Source organism: Pristis pectinata, chromosome 19 (genome assembly GCF_009764475.1).
Source record: "Pristis pectinata isolate sPriPec2 chromosome 19, sPriPec2.1.pri, whole genome shotgun sequence".
Taxonomy (NCBI): domain Eukaryota; kingdom Metazoa; phylum Chordata; class Chondrichthyes; order Rhinopristiformes; family Pristidae; genus Pristis; species Pristis pectinata.
The window spans coordinates 18,571,906-18,586,544 of record NC_067423.1 but is presented as its reverse complement, the minus strand read 5'-3'; the positions used below and the strand labels follow the sequence as shown (position 1 = coordinate 18,586,544).

Here is a 14,639-nt window from a genome sequence, read left to right as displayed (position 1 = left end):
TGCTCTGTGGGCCCTCTCCTCAATCTCTTGAATGTGCCGAATTCTCAGTGGAACAGTGATTGAAATCCTGGTTTCTCTTGCCCAGGGGGTAGAATTGAAGCCTGATTTCAACTGCAATTTCCTGTTGGCTTGCCAAGTGTCGAGTGTCTCTCTCCGATTCACAGACCCCAACAATTTGCAGTTAATTGGTCATGACTTTAAATAGTGCAGGTGGGGTGGGGACTGTTTGCAGGGGATGGTCTTACTGCTGTTTGATATTGAGTTTTCCATGACAGCTGTACTCATTAACTGAATCACTGTGCAGGGTTGGCATCAAATCAGCATTAAGCAAGAACTTGTGTCACTGGCTATCTACTCTGCATATTTCTGACTGCTAAATTTGTTGAGTGGTGCGAATTACACTCACACTCATGGTAAATGCACAAAATGAGAAACAAAATTCCCTTAAGCACTAAAAAAAAAATCAGTCCTATGTATTCCAATTTTGCCCTCCTTTTGCTGTAATTGTTGTTGTGGTATGTTGCACTGAACTCACACATGTTCAGTGTCATCCAACTTTTAGAAATACACTGCCATCTACTGGAGTAGGTATGCATAACAGATGTTACCATTGTTGCTAACTGTAGATCTCATCTGTATACTACTTAGGTATACAGATATATTGTATAACAGGCTTTAATTACATGGATATATGTCCAAATATGTGATTAGGAAATATTCATTGTAGTCTTACTTTACACAGATAGGTGTCAAGATATTCAATTACATTAGTACCAGCTATGGCTCATTTAGTATTATTTCAAACTCCATTGCTTGTAAATCATTTTGGGATGTTCTGATTTCATGATTGCATTTGTCCATTTTTGTTTTTAATGCTCCTGTGTTGTATCTCCTTCTATGTTACTTTATGCGTTTTGTGTGTGTGTTTTTTTTATCCAAATAGAGTTCGGAGGTTATAGATGGAAATGTTCTGGCTCAGAACAAACAAGCTTCTGCCTTGTGAAGGAATGGGCATGGAATATAACTTTAAATCAGAGACAGAGCAAGGCTTGTTAAACAAAGAGACATGATCAATATTAGTTTACATGTGAAATAGATGGGTGCAGGCCATACCTCTAGGAAGAGGCCAGGAACCAACGGAATTAGGCCAGGGCTCTGCTTAGTGAAGAATATGGAATTGAGAGAGACTTGTTTAGATGTACTTTTTGAGAAGGAGTGAAACTTATCGGAACTTCCCTCAGTAGTTGGGACAAGATCAAAAGTTGTGGTGCAGAATCTCAGAAACAAGATCAAGAATCACAGTTTGGCATGTTAGGGTTAGGACCAAGGGTCACAGTGCAGACAAAAAAGTTCAGGGCTGACGGTCACAGTGCAGGGTATATCCACCTCTAGAATATTCAACAAACATTCCATGGCAAAAAATTTATGATAAAGTTTTATATAGTGTGGGTGTTAATTATTGATTGTGGTGGAGGATGATTGATGGAGGGAGCAGTTCTATGTTTGAGATTTTGGGAGGATAAAAGTTAAAGATGGAATGACTCTTTGAGAGAGAAGGAGAGAAAGAGTAATATTTATTAAGGTTAGGATGCATGAGAGAGAGTGAGAGAGAGGCAGAGACGCACTGAAAGGTAGGAAAAGCTGTGACAAAGAAAATCAGTTCTACAAGGGAGAGGGTTATCCTTGATCTCAGGCTTTATCCGTGAATCTGGGGTCTTCCTCAGATGGTACGGTAGTGTAGCGGTTAGCGTAACACTATTACAGCGCCAGCGACCCGGGTTCAATTCCGGCCACTGTCTGTAAGGAGTTTGTATGTTCTCCTTGTGTCTGTGTGGGTTTCCTCTGGGTGCTCCGGTTTCCTCCCACATTCCAAAGACGTACAGGTTAGGAAGTTGTGGGCATGCTATGTTGGTGCCAGAAGTGTGGCGACACTTGTAGGCTGCCCCCAGAACATTCTATGCAAAAGAATCACTTCACTGTGTTTCGATGTACGTGTGACTAATAAAGATATCTCACCTCAATGTTTCTTTTTATAGGTTGATGAACGGGGACAGTTGAATGTGAGCACTAATGCTGATAGTAATCCCTGTGACCCTGCAGGCTCTGTGCCTGTGAGGTTGGAGGTCAGTGAAGCTAAGTGTGAGTGTTGTGATTGGCTGCTTTTCTATGTTCTGGGCCCACTGTTTGTTTTAAGAGCTCTGCATTGTGCTGAACCAGGCAAGTTCTTTCTGCTGATCGATCCCTTCACTGACCCGTTCCATTGTCCTCAGTTCACAGGGAGGTAGTTAGGCAAGGCCCTTCTATTGGTTGACCAGGGACTCCACCAATGACAGTCAAATTGTGACGTCTAAGAAGGTGCACAAAATCTGGCCAATGTGTGGGCAGTGAGAGGACATCTTGCGGATCTGACTGCAGGATTCAGCAAACACATGGGTGTCTGCTTGTTTGACATGTGATGGCAGTGAAACCTTGGTAACAGCTAGCACAGGCTTTACGTGATTGAGTGTGCAGGCACAGAGAGAAAGGAGGTCCTCATACGTCACTCCAAAGGTGGCTTTATGGAAGGTAAGACTTTCTAAGTTACATATATAAACCTTTTCACAGATGGAGAGCATGTAATAATCCAAATGATAGATGTTTAATGCAGTATTATATTTGAGCAGGACCCCAGTGAACAGTGGCACCTCAAACCTTGAACATTGACACCCAAGTCACTCCCTAGTCAACACTGGAGCAATTGCAGACTCCAACAGAGTGCCCTCAGTGGGGAACATATGCATAGATATACTGAGCGACAGGTGGTCTCCAGTGAAGTGAACATTTCACAAGGGGTTGAACACAACATCTTGGCCTGTAAAGGGATGAGTAGACAGGGCAAGGATTGTGGTAAATGTACATGGGCTGGAGATTTAATAGGTGGGCAGAGCCACGATAGTGAAGAGTGCACGTGGGCTGTGCAAGAAGATTCAATGCTTAGAGACAGCAGCTCAAGGCTCCACCATTCATTTCTGTGTCTGAGCTATATATAAAGCAGAAAAGATTCAGGCTCCATCTCATAGATTCATAGAGTTGTACAGCACAGAGACAGGCCTTCAGCCTACCATGTCCTTACTGACCATTGAGCTGTGATACTTCATCTCAATGGAGAGTGTTACAAGTGGCCTTATCAAAGATGAATCAGTGAGGTGGTCACCTCTGATCTTTTCCCTTCTTTGGTAAAAGACTCCAAGATTGATTCCTGAAAGGAGTGGATTGGGTAATGTATTAGTAAATCTGTTTCAGTAAGCTATAAGAGCCTGATGGAATTGTGGAACAGCGGTGGAAATTGTGGAACTGCGGTGGGAATTTTAAACCCATGACATAGATTAAATTGGGGCTGGGTTAACTAGCACCAGGGGTGGGAATCTGGGCAATTGGAACCAGGATCATAAAGGAAGGCTTGTGAGGGGAAACTCAGAAGGGCTCAGTGGTTTCTCCCCTCACATTATTACCAATGACTTGAGTATGTGAAACTACCCAATCCAAGTGCAAAGTAGAAGGTGGGAGTGAGGTGCATTTATCCTTGGAATAAGAGGAAGTGTTATTTACAAGTTTAAAAATGATTCCCACTCATCATTGAAGGGTAAAATTCTACCTCAGATGAGGCACACAAAAGGTAGAGATGGATTAGCCCTCATTATAAACCCTGCCACATTTTTCTTTCAATTTACTTTAATCCTTACAGTGACTTTACTTTCTCCACACCAAAAACCCGTCCCCACTGAATGTCCCAGTGCATTCCCTCATAGAGTATTTTCTGCTCTGTATAGAATGGAAAGCAATGCAGAGCTATCAGGCGTCGCTCAGACACTGTGGGACAATGACGTAAACAGACTTCAACCAGGGATTGATTACAAGATTTCCCTTCAGGTAGGCCACAGTCAAATCTATATATCTAGGAACTATCTACTAACACCATATCTTTCCAAGGAAAGAGATCATACTTTTGGTGCCAGAGAGCTGGGAGTGGATACAGGGAGTGACCAGGAACATAAAACAACGTTTTTCTTCTGATCTTTCAATACACTCTGGACTCTAACTTCTACCTAGTACAAATAGTCTTAACATCACAAATGTTTCAACTCTGGAAGAGGTCATCGACCTGTTGTCATTGCTGCTTGTGCCGTGGAAGTTCCATGGCCAAAACTGTTATACTATTATTGCTTACCAATGCTAGCACAATGTTCAATTCCATTGGAAACTCTCCAGAACTGAAGCAGTTCATACCTGTATGCAGCAGGCATTTGCTAATGTGCCAAATAATATTGGTACCATGCAGGTGTAAGGCGATAAACATTTCCAAAAACTTAACTCGAATTCCCATTTCACACTTTCCCAAACTTCCTCCATCTGAGACGCTCTCCCTTTCCCTTAGCTCCACACAAATGCTGAAGGTAAGGCCTGATGTACATCCTTCATTCTGAACAAGGACTGCATCTGCCCCTGGCTTGCTTTCTCCCTCCTCCTGTTATCTTGGTGTTACCTAATCATAGCTTGCCTACTCTTCAGCTTAATCCCCAGCACTGAGGCCCCTATTTACACTCAGTTGACTCTATTGGCAGGCCATATAGTTCAAACGTCTGACACTAGACTGCTGTAACACACCCTCTGTTCCGAGCTGTGTCATGGGAAGAGACCACCAGGCTCTCAGTGGAATATATTCAAGGATGTGCTAAAAGCCACCTTGAGATAAGGACAACATCCCCACTGACTCTTGGGAATCTCTGACCCGTGACCACTCAAAGTGGAAGAGGAATATTAGGGTGGGTCTTGAGAACCTCAAGTCCATTGGGAGCACACAGAAGGCCAGTGTAAATGCACACCTCCTCACAAACAATACAACTATCTGCCTCGCCATGCATCTGCTACCCCATCTGCGGAAGAATCTGTAGTCCCCACATTGCCCCATCAGTCAGAATCCACTGACACTCTCTCCCACCCCTTTCTCTCATAACCATTTTCTTTCTTACATCCCCTATTTTTCTTCCCCACTACTCCTTTCTCTCCCTCCACCCCACTCCCACCCACTCGTTCTCCCATTACTCCTCTCTCTCTCCCAACACTTTCTCCCCACTATGTCTCCTTCTTTTCCAAATGCCCTTTCTGTCATCCTCTATGTCTCTCACTCCCTCCTCTCTCCCTTCTCCTCTTCCTTTCCCCTTTGCCAATTGGTATTGGTTTATTATTGTCACTTGTACTGAGGTACAGTGAAAAACTTGTCTTACATACCGATCGTACAGGTCAATTCATTATCTCCCTCCAGCTTGCTCTCTCTCCTTGAATGGCCCTACCTAAGGAGAACAGTCAATGAATGTCAGCAGGTAGGCTTTCAATCTCATACTTTGAGGTAGCAGACACTTTAGGTGGTCCTGCAGGTGAGGGAGTTTCCAGTAATCTGGCTTCCTACAGGGGTGAGGGGAGTCCAATAAAATGCTGGTCCTGAGGTGGTAGGGGTGTGATGGTGTGCTGCTCCTCCCTTTAGTTCTGTTGCTGTTGGCCCTGTTCTGTGCTGCTTCCCCATCCTGCTTCTTCTCACCAACCCATGTACGTCTACCCCGTATCACACCCTCCCCGAGTCACGTGTGCATACATTGTGGTTGCTGACATGTGCTATGTGTTGGTGTGGTTTTCTGTAAGGTTTTTGCCGAAAGGCCACAAAGACTACAAAACATGGAGAAGAACGCTTAAGACTTGATAGGTTTTCAGGATGGAGAAATAGGATTGGATTTGAAGTGGAAGAACTTGCCTGGTTTCAGTGCCTCCTCTGGTTTCAAACAACATTTAAGTCATTGTTTGTTATTGTTGCTAACAGGAGCAAGCGGGACAAACTTACACAGACGTGACCGGCAAAACTTCATTTCCATTGTTCCTTTTCGTGAACGAGGATGCTTTTAAGAAGAAAACTTTTTCAGGTGAGAGCCTCAGCTCCAGGTGTAATTGGAGCTGCCAGCCCCAGAAATTACACCATCAACAGGACAGTTTCAAACAAGTATTGGTTCTAGGGGGGAGACAGGGGGCTAGAGAGACAGAGACAGAGACAGAGGGGGGAGGGGGTAGAGAGGCAGAGACAGAGGGGTAGAGAGACACAGACAGAGGGATAGAGAGACACAGACAGAGAGATGGGTAGAGAGACAGAAACAGAGAGGGGGGTAGAGAGAGGGGAGTAGAGAGACAGACAAAGGGGTAGAGAGACAGAGACAGAGAGGGGGGGTAGAGAGACAGAGACAGAGAGGGGGATTACAGGAAGATATATATCGAAAGCAGCATTCATCTGAGCAAAACCCAATCTGCAGAGTGCATTTGACACAATGAATTACTCCTATTTCTTTCTCTTTAATACCCCCTCTCATGCCTTCACTCATTTCAGAGTTAACCTCTTTCTACCTTTGCTTCCTCAGTGCCATTACTTTCTTTAACTCTTATTTTACCTGCGTGTTAATCTCTCTAAATCCATTCTTTCTGTTAATCTCTCTCATTCCTTTACTCTTATTGTGCTAGTTTCTCTGGAAACCTCATGCCATCCTCCTATTGATCTCCCTCCCCCACTTCATGTGATAATATCTTTCTAACCTTTGCTTCCCTTGTACAGTTTTTATAACCTTCATTTGCTTGTATTTATACCTCCCAAACCCTCATTTTCCATGAACTGTTAATCTCTCTCTGACCTTTGCTCTACTTGTAATGTTACTCTCCCACATTACTCTCTTGAACCCTAGCTCTCCTTTCACCTAATCCCCCTCCACCCTCACTCCCATAGGACTGCTCATCTCTCCTCATTCATTCTCCTTCATTAATTCCTGCCTCTTTACTGTTATTCCATCTCTGAACCTCACTGTCCCATGTCAATCCCTCTCGAAACTCATCCCCCTTTAATCTTTTTAAATTTATTTCAGCCGTTTCTATATCTCCTGGTATTCCCTGCCTGCTTCTCTTTTTGGCTCCTTCAGGTTGTTGTTTTCACTCCTAAAAACCAGACCAGTCTTGTAACTCTAGTAACTCCACACTTGTGTTTGAATTAGATTTAAGTACTCTGTTTGAAGTGGGATGCCTCATACCTCAAACTCACTTTCAAAAGCTGGCTCCAATCCTCTGGACAAATTCATAACAGTTTGTTGTAATTTACAGTCCATTTCCCTTTTGCTTTACTGTGCTAACAAAGGCCTTTCACTCATCCCATACACTCTAGGTATTGATGATCACTCCCAAACATTTCTATTTCAGTTAACACATTGTTCCACATTGTGCACTGTTGCTCTGAAATGCAGCACCTCTCCTTTATAACAGCAAAATCCATCATCTGCATCTCAGACCATCTATATCATTGATCTAAGGCTTGCTTCCTGAGGCGCTTCTGCTATACTATTCACTATTCCTACATCAACCAGTGATATCCTCTTTCATCCCTGATATTAACTTCTCCATACATTACTCAATCCTCGATGCCCACCCTCGATACCATATCTGATATCCACTGACATCCACTCTTTGATAGTGAATGCTGGAGATCTGTGTGTGTGAATTACCTGACTCCATTAATGCACAGACTAAATCAAAAATGCACGTGTGATTCCTTCTAGCTTTCATTTCCCTACTGGATAATTACGAGGCTGACACAGGACGACCTGAGATCATCACTGCAGAGGAGGAAAGTGAAATCCACAGCTTTTTGGATGCTCTAATGGAGACCACAGTGCTGCAGGTTGGTTTGGTTGAGGGATATGGGGAAAGCAGTTTGGTGAGGTTCAGGAATGTGATTACAAGCTAAAAGGGAAATAATATTTGATGAATATTTGAGGTTGTAGCTAGCAGAAGGGATAAAGGTGAACCAGATGATATGTTGTATTTTGCCACACGAGACAAAATGACACCAAATTACAGTGGATAGTACTAGGGCTCGCATGCTGGTGCGTATTGGGGATTGGTTAACAGGTAGAAAACAGAGAGTAGGAATAACAGGTTATTTTCACTTTGAGAAACTCTGACTGGTCCGTGTCACAGGGATCAGTGCATAGTCCCCAGATGTTCACAATTTATATTTACTGAAAATAAGAAGCGAGGTTGCAGAGGGCTGTGAGAAGCACACAATGAGCATCCAGTGGGATGCAGACAGCTTAAGTAAATGAGCAGACACAGCAGATGGAAAATAATGTAGAAAATTTTGAGGTCTTTCACTTTGGTAGATAAATAGAAAGGCAGGATATTTTTCAAATAGTGAGAGATTGAGAGATCTTGTTCAGAGGGACTCAGATATCTTTGTACTCATATCATTGAAAGTTTACAATGCAGATACAGCAAACAGTTAAAAAATTTAGTATGTTGGCATCTATTGCAGAAGGATTTGAGCAGAGGAGTGGAGATATCCTGTTTCAGTTGTATAGGGCTCTGGTGAGACTGCATCTTGAACAAGTCTGGTTCCCCTTTCTAAGGAAGGATAGATGTGCAATAAAGGGAGTTTGTTGTAAATTGACCAGATAGATTCCTGGGAGGGGGATATTTTGCAATGAGGAGAGATTAAGCCAGCTGGGCTTTCACTCTCTAGAGTTTAGAAGAATGAGAGGCACTGAAACATACAAAATTCTATTGAGTTTGTCGGGGTGGATCCAGACTTGATGCTTCCCCTAGCCGTAGTCTTAGAACCAATAGTCACAGTCTCAAAATGTGGGGTTGGCTACTCTGGACAGATGAGTAGAAATTTTACCCAGAGGGTAGTGAATCTTTGGAGCTTTCCATCCAAGAGGATGTGGATGCTCATTCACTGAGTATATTCAAGAGAAAAATCAATAGATTTTTAGATATGATAGGGCACTATAGGAAAGTGGTGCTGAAGTAAAAGATCTGCCACGATCTTACTGAATAGTGGAAGAGGCGTGAGGGCCCCGCTTCTATTTCTCATACTCTTATGTAAGGTAGGTGGTACACATGGTCTGCCTGAAAGAATTGAACCTGTTATGTTTATGACCTTTCCCAGTTGCGAAAATATCTACCCTTTTCTTCTCAGATTGCTCACAATTATTTAATCAAGAAGGGGAGGGCGAAAGTGAGCAAAGAAGAATTCAAATGGCAATTATATGACATGTGGTTCCGTCTATATACCCGTCAAGGATCCCATCAGTAAGTGATGCCAGCTATTTTTCTGAATTAAAGTGGATGTTGAGATGTGGCTATAAATATAGTAATAGGTATATGTGTGAGAATGTCTCTGTCCATGTGTGGATACAACCGTATGTTTGAGTTTGTGTGCATGTCTGTGGATGTGTGTGCGCGAGTTTGCGAACATATGTCTTCGTGTTTGTGAGTGAATGTGAGTGGTTGTATGTCAGAGTGTACAGGTACAAGTGTGAGTATGTGCGAGGGTAGGAATGTGGGTGAGAGTGTGGATGTGCAGGAGCATCGGTGTGAATGTGAGTGTGGATGCGTGTGGCTCCACACTGGGGTGTGGGACATAACACCTCACTGATGTGATGTGCTAACTGCTACCAGGTTTTCCTTCTCCTTCCGACAGTGCTACCATGTCATAGAGAAAACTGGAGAGCTGGCATCCAGACCCATCCTCTGAGACATGTGCATCGTTTTGTTAGCTGTAACAAGGGCTTACGAATATGAGGTTTTATACAAGAGTAATTATTTGGAAAGTGGGACAATGATATATGAAGTCTTATGAAAGCACTGGTCTGGAGAAGGAAAGGGAAAGGAATTGGACAGTGCACCAATTATTGGGTTCGACAAGAAGTGTTTTGAACTCAATGATTAAACTGGAGCACACTTGTACTTGATAACATGAAGCTTGCTGGTTACCCATTTGGTGAAGGTTTAGTGTGCACAGACAGCCAACACCCATCAGTGGGCTCCAAAGCAGGCAAGCCACAACACCAGTCAGTGTACAACACTGTTTTACTGCCTATCTGCCACTGGGAATAAGTTAGCTTTCTTAACCACACGCAGCTGAAGATACTTGGCTTGAGATTGGATTTAACACTCTTGCACTAAACAGAGCTAATACCCACTTGTATCTCCCTACGATAATTTGTGAAATTGATAAGATAAAATCTTTTAGTCACATGTACATAGAAACACACAGTGAAATGCATCTTTGCGTAGAGTGTTCTGGGGGTAGCCCGCAAGTGTCGCCATGCTTCCGGCGCCAACATAGCATGCCCACGACTTCCTAACCTGTATGTCTTTGGAATGTGGAAGGAAACCAGAGCACCCGGAGGAAACCCACGCAGACACGGGGAGAACGTACAAACTCCTTACAGACAGTGGCAGGAATTGAACCTGGGTCGCTGGCGCTGTAATAGTGCTACACTACCGTGCCTGCAATAATACGCTAAAAGGACCTCCATGTTTAGCACACAGTCATGAGCTGAAATGGGATGTGTGCAGTTCCCTTCCGGAGCTGGATGCAGACCTCACAGCTGTCATGTCATTATCACACTGACCACTGGGAAGCAGGTCAGACTTGAAAGGACTTTTCTCTGTGACTGGTGACTTTGATTTGCATCCCATTGACACAAGTGCAGCCTGTACAGAATGAAAGCTGTTTTACCACAAAGAATGTGACAGAGCAGACTTCTGGCATCCTGAAGCAAATACTCAATTGCATGGACTGCTGGGGATAGACCCTGCAGTTTGTGGGGATCTGCTACATGCCGTACAATTAAGTCAGCAGAAAGGAGCAACTTTTAGCACCAATGATTAAGGGGAGCATGAGGAGCAGGCAGAAGAGGAAAGGAGGCAGCAACCTTTCCACCTGGGCCACAATATGGACCATCAGCAGTAGCAGAAATACACACCAGCACAATATGTAACCATGTGGCCTGGCGTGTTCCCCATTCTACCACTAACATTAAGGCAGGGGAACAATCCCCCATTCAATGAGAAGTGCAGATGGGCTTGGTAAGAGTAGCACAAAGAATACTACAAGTGATGAGGTGACAGCCTAGTGAAGCTGCAATACAGGACTATGTGCATGCTAAACAACAAAAACAGTGTGCAGTTGAAAATCTCACAACCAATCAAATCAAAGCTCTGCAGTCCTACCACATCTAGTCACAGATGGTGGCGGACAATTGAAAAGGAAGAGGAGGCTCTAGAAAAGCCTGAGGCATTCACAGCCATGTTCAGCCAGAAGTGCCAAACAGAATATCAATCTTGGCTTCCTCTTGAGATCCGCAGCACCACAGAAGCCAGCCTTATGCCAATTCTATTCAGTCCATGTGATATCAAGAAATGGCTGAGGTTCAGCAAAGGTTGCAGGACCAGCACATCCCAGCTGAAGTTCTGAAGACTTGCACTCCAAGCCAAGCTGTTCCAGCGCTGTTACAACACTGACATATCTACCTGACAATATAGAAAATTGCACAGGTATGTTCCATTCCCAAAAAGCAGAACAATCCAATCCAACTAATTAGTACGCAATCAGCCCAGGCTTAATCATCAGCAAAGCAACTGAAGCTGTTGTCAACAGTACTCTCAAGTGACACCTGCTGTTCAAAACATACTAATACACAGTTTGGGTTTCACCAGGACAACTCAGTCACAGAACTGATCACAACCTTGCTCCAATCATGGTCCAAAGAGCTGAATTCTAGGGGAGATCTGAGAGTGACTGCCCTTTACATTAAGGCAGGATTTAACCAAGTGTGTCTTCCAGGTGCCCTGGTAAAATTGAAGTGATGGGCATCAAAGGGAAAGCATTTCAGTGGCTCGAGATGTACCCTGCACAAAGGAAGACGGTGGTGGTTATACTTATCAGAGGTGACCTATCCCAGCCCCAGGATGTGTGTGGAGCAGTTGCTCAGGGCACTGTCCTTGGCCCAACTATCTTCAGCTGCTTCATCAATAATCTTCCTTCTACCATATGGTCAGAAGTGAGGGTGTTCAGTGTTCAGCTCCATTTGCAACTCCTCAGCAAATAAAGCAGCCTATGCCTGCATGCAGCAAGACTTAAACAACATTCAGGTATGGGGCCTAAAATAAAAACTGAAAATGTGGCAAATACTCAGCAGATCAGGTGCATCCGTGGGAAGAGAAACAGAGTCAGCATTTCACGTCAAATACTCATCATCAGAACTGGGAAGGAGACAAAAGAAGCTTGTTAAACTGCATTTGGGGGTGGGCGGAGTGGGAATGACTCTGATAGGTAAAATCAGGGTAACCATGGGGATAAGCTGGAAACAAAGTTATCTGGCTAACAAGAAATAGGAGCACTCTTTTTTTTCTCTCTGGGCCCAGCTCATCCTCCTGATCTGAGTTTTGCAACTTCCACACTATTTTCTCCATTTTCTCACTCTCTTAACTGCTCCCATTCACTCACTGACCTCCAACCCTCCCCATCCCCTTCTCTACAGGCCCAATTCATCTGGTTTTGAGCACGTGTTTGTTGGTGAAACCCGTGGTGGACGGATGGTCATTGGATTCCACAACTGGATCCAGTTCTACCTCCAGGAGAAGCTTGGTCACGTGGACTACAGGGGGTACACCATGCCCAACAGCCAGATCAAGGTGAGCATTACACTGAACAGGGAGGGCATAGAGAACCCTGCAATCTAACTGAGAGTCTAAGGTGGTGGTAGAAGGGTAAATGACAGTGTGAGTCACAGCCTGGGTTTAATAAAGATGTTCAGGTGGTTAACTTAAAGAACAGCAAATGATCAGTCCTGGGTTAGAATCTTGAACCTAATTACGAGTTTTGTGTTGTTTATATAGATGAAGTATTAGATACCCAAAAACTAACTGTGTGGTTCTGTCAGTTTGTATGTGGAATAGCAGATACTCAGCACAGTGTTTAAGTCTGGAAGCCAATCAAATGATCCTAGGGTTGATGGCAGTCAGAATCAGTGAGTTGTACAGCACAGAAATGGGCCCTTTGGCCCACCGTGTCCATGCCGACCTTTTTGTCCGTCTGCACCAATCTCATTTACCCACATTAGGTCCATTATCCTTCCAGGCCTCACCTAATCAAGTGAGTGTCTAAATGTCTCTTTAATGTAGTGATTGTTTTACCCACAGACATCTGCTCCCAATCTACTGTAGCCATTGTGATTGAAATCCTCACTTGTGCTATTGAAATCACCAATTTAGGACCTTAACTTGAGGACCAACCTTATCCCCTTCTGTGACTATCTTGAGTGTATTTTAAATATTTAGTGGAAGTGCCCACCTGGCCACACACCCCTGCCCAGCCATGTCCCCACGTGAGAATTGTAGGCTGGAATTTAGTTAAGCACTTCAGGAGGTAAATTAAGAGAGTTGTCATTTACTGTGGTACTGGGAGTTTAATTGCTTTGAGATATTAAAAGAATTCAGTAGTTTAATCAAGTGGTTCAATGGATATAATTCAGGGGTTAAGAGAGGTACATCAAAGGGATCTAGGGATTTAATCAGGTGGCTTTGTTAGATTTTGCTGAGGTGCTCAGGAACTTAATCAGGTTATTAAAGTGGTTAGTTGAGCAGTGTGATGGTTTATGCAGTTTCTTCAAGGAGTTGGGGGTAATTAATGGTTTGGGGGTTTAGTTTAGTACTTTGGGTTATTCAAAAGGTTTGACCCTTAATAAGATTTCAGGGGTTGAATTGGGAGGGTTTGAATCAAAGGGTTCTAGGGGCAGAAGTGTGCAGATGATATTCCTTTTTTCTGTTTCTCTCCCACAACAGCCGGATGAGAACAAGCACCTGATCACGCTGCAGTTCACCTGGAAGAAGGGGGTGAAGCCCCAGGGCAGCTGCTTCCTGGGCGTGAGCCCCGAGTTTGAATTCGCCCTGTACACCATCATTTTTCTCATTTCACCAGATCGCCAGCTCAAGCTCAGGTTCAGTCAGTACGAAGTTGTGATCGTGTGTCACAGCAACAAGCAGAAGAACATTGAGACCACCTACCCCATTCTGCTGCGCTATCTAACCATCAACTCATGGAGGTGAAACTGAACCTCGAGGAATCCCAAAACCATTCCCTCCTGACCTTCTCTACTTATTTCATCTCACCTGTTATCCTATCTGCACAGTATTTACCCTTTTAGTTAACCACTGATATTTGTTGGGTTGATTTTTTTCCACGAGAGACATCCATTTCTCAGCTGTACATTCCTGGGGTGGGATCAACATCAGCCTAACTTTAGACACCCCCTGCCTGCCTGCCATTTCCAGTTGGAGGATTAGGAAGCAGGCCTCCCTTTAAGTGAGCTGGGGACCTGACATAGGTAGACACTGTGTACGTGTATATGTGGCTCACGTGTAATATTTTGGTACAAGCTTGCAACCAGGTGGGCTCCTCATATTTCCACCCTAATCTTGAAAGGAATGTGAGAGGCCAAGCCAGTGCTGAAGTCCCACTGACTGGAACAGGATTTCCCTGGGTTAGTTGTGCTCCTGGGTGAATGAGTTGCCCACTAAAACCTGCCCTGAATCGCCCCAAAAAGATCTGAAATTGGAAAGCATCAACTGGTTTTAAGTGAGTAAAATGGCCAGTCCACCAACTTCAGTTGGAGGGAGGTTGCAGATCCCAGCCTCTTCCCCACCAATGCTCTTTCTACCCTCTGCCATCCTCCTCCTTCCCCAATGGCTGCAGAACCAATAAATAATTGTTAATTTGTGACTTTTTTTCA

The 14,639-nt window shown here is 44.0% G+C and overlaps 1 protein-coding gene across 1 annotated transcript; it reads left to right on the top strand.

The window, feature by feature from the left end:
* Nucleotides 1-2,443: 2,443 nt before the first annotated feature.
* Nucleotides 2,444-13,975, top strand: endou2 (endonuclease, polyU-specific 2). The gene is made up of 7 exons (XM_052033847.1): nt 2,444-2,565; nt 3,810-3,909; nt 5,852-5,951; nt 7,617-7,738; nt 9,038-9,150; nt 12,390-12,543; nt 13,693-13,975. The coding sequence occupies exons 2-7, from the start codon at nt 3,811-3,813 to the stop codon at nt 13,954-13,956; spliced, it is 852 nt and encodes a 283-aa protein (XP_051889807.1). The 5' UTR covers nt 2,444-2,565; nt 3,810; the 3' UTR covers nt 13,957-13,975.
* The last annotated feature ends 664 nt before the right edge of the window (nt 13,976-14,639 follow it).

Coding starts and splice junctions, on each gene's coding strand:
- endou2 (XM_052033847.1), top strand. CDS start 3,811: ATGGAAAGCAATGCAGAGCTATCAGGCGTCGCTCAGACACTGTGGGAC. Junction 5,952..7,616: donor TAAGAAGAAAACTTTTTCAG/GTGAGAGCCTCA, acceptor GATTCCTTCTAG/CTTTCATTTCCCTACTGGAT. Junction 7,739..9,037: donor TGGAGACCACAGTGCTGCAG/GTTGGTTTGGTT, acceptor TTTTCTTCTCAG/ATTGCTCACAATTATTTAAT.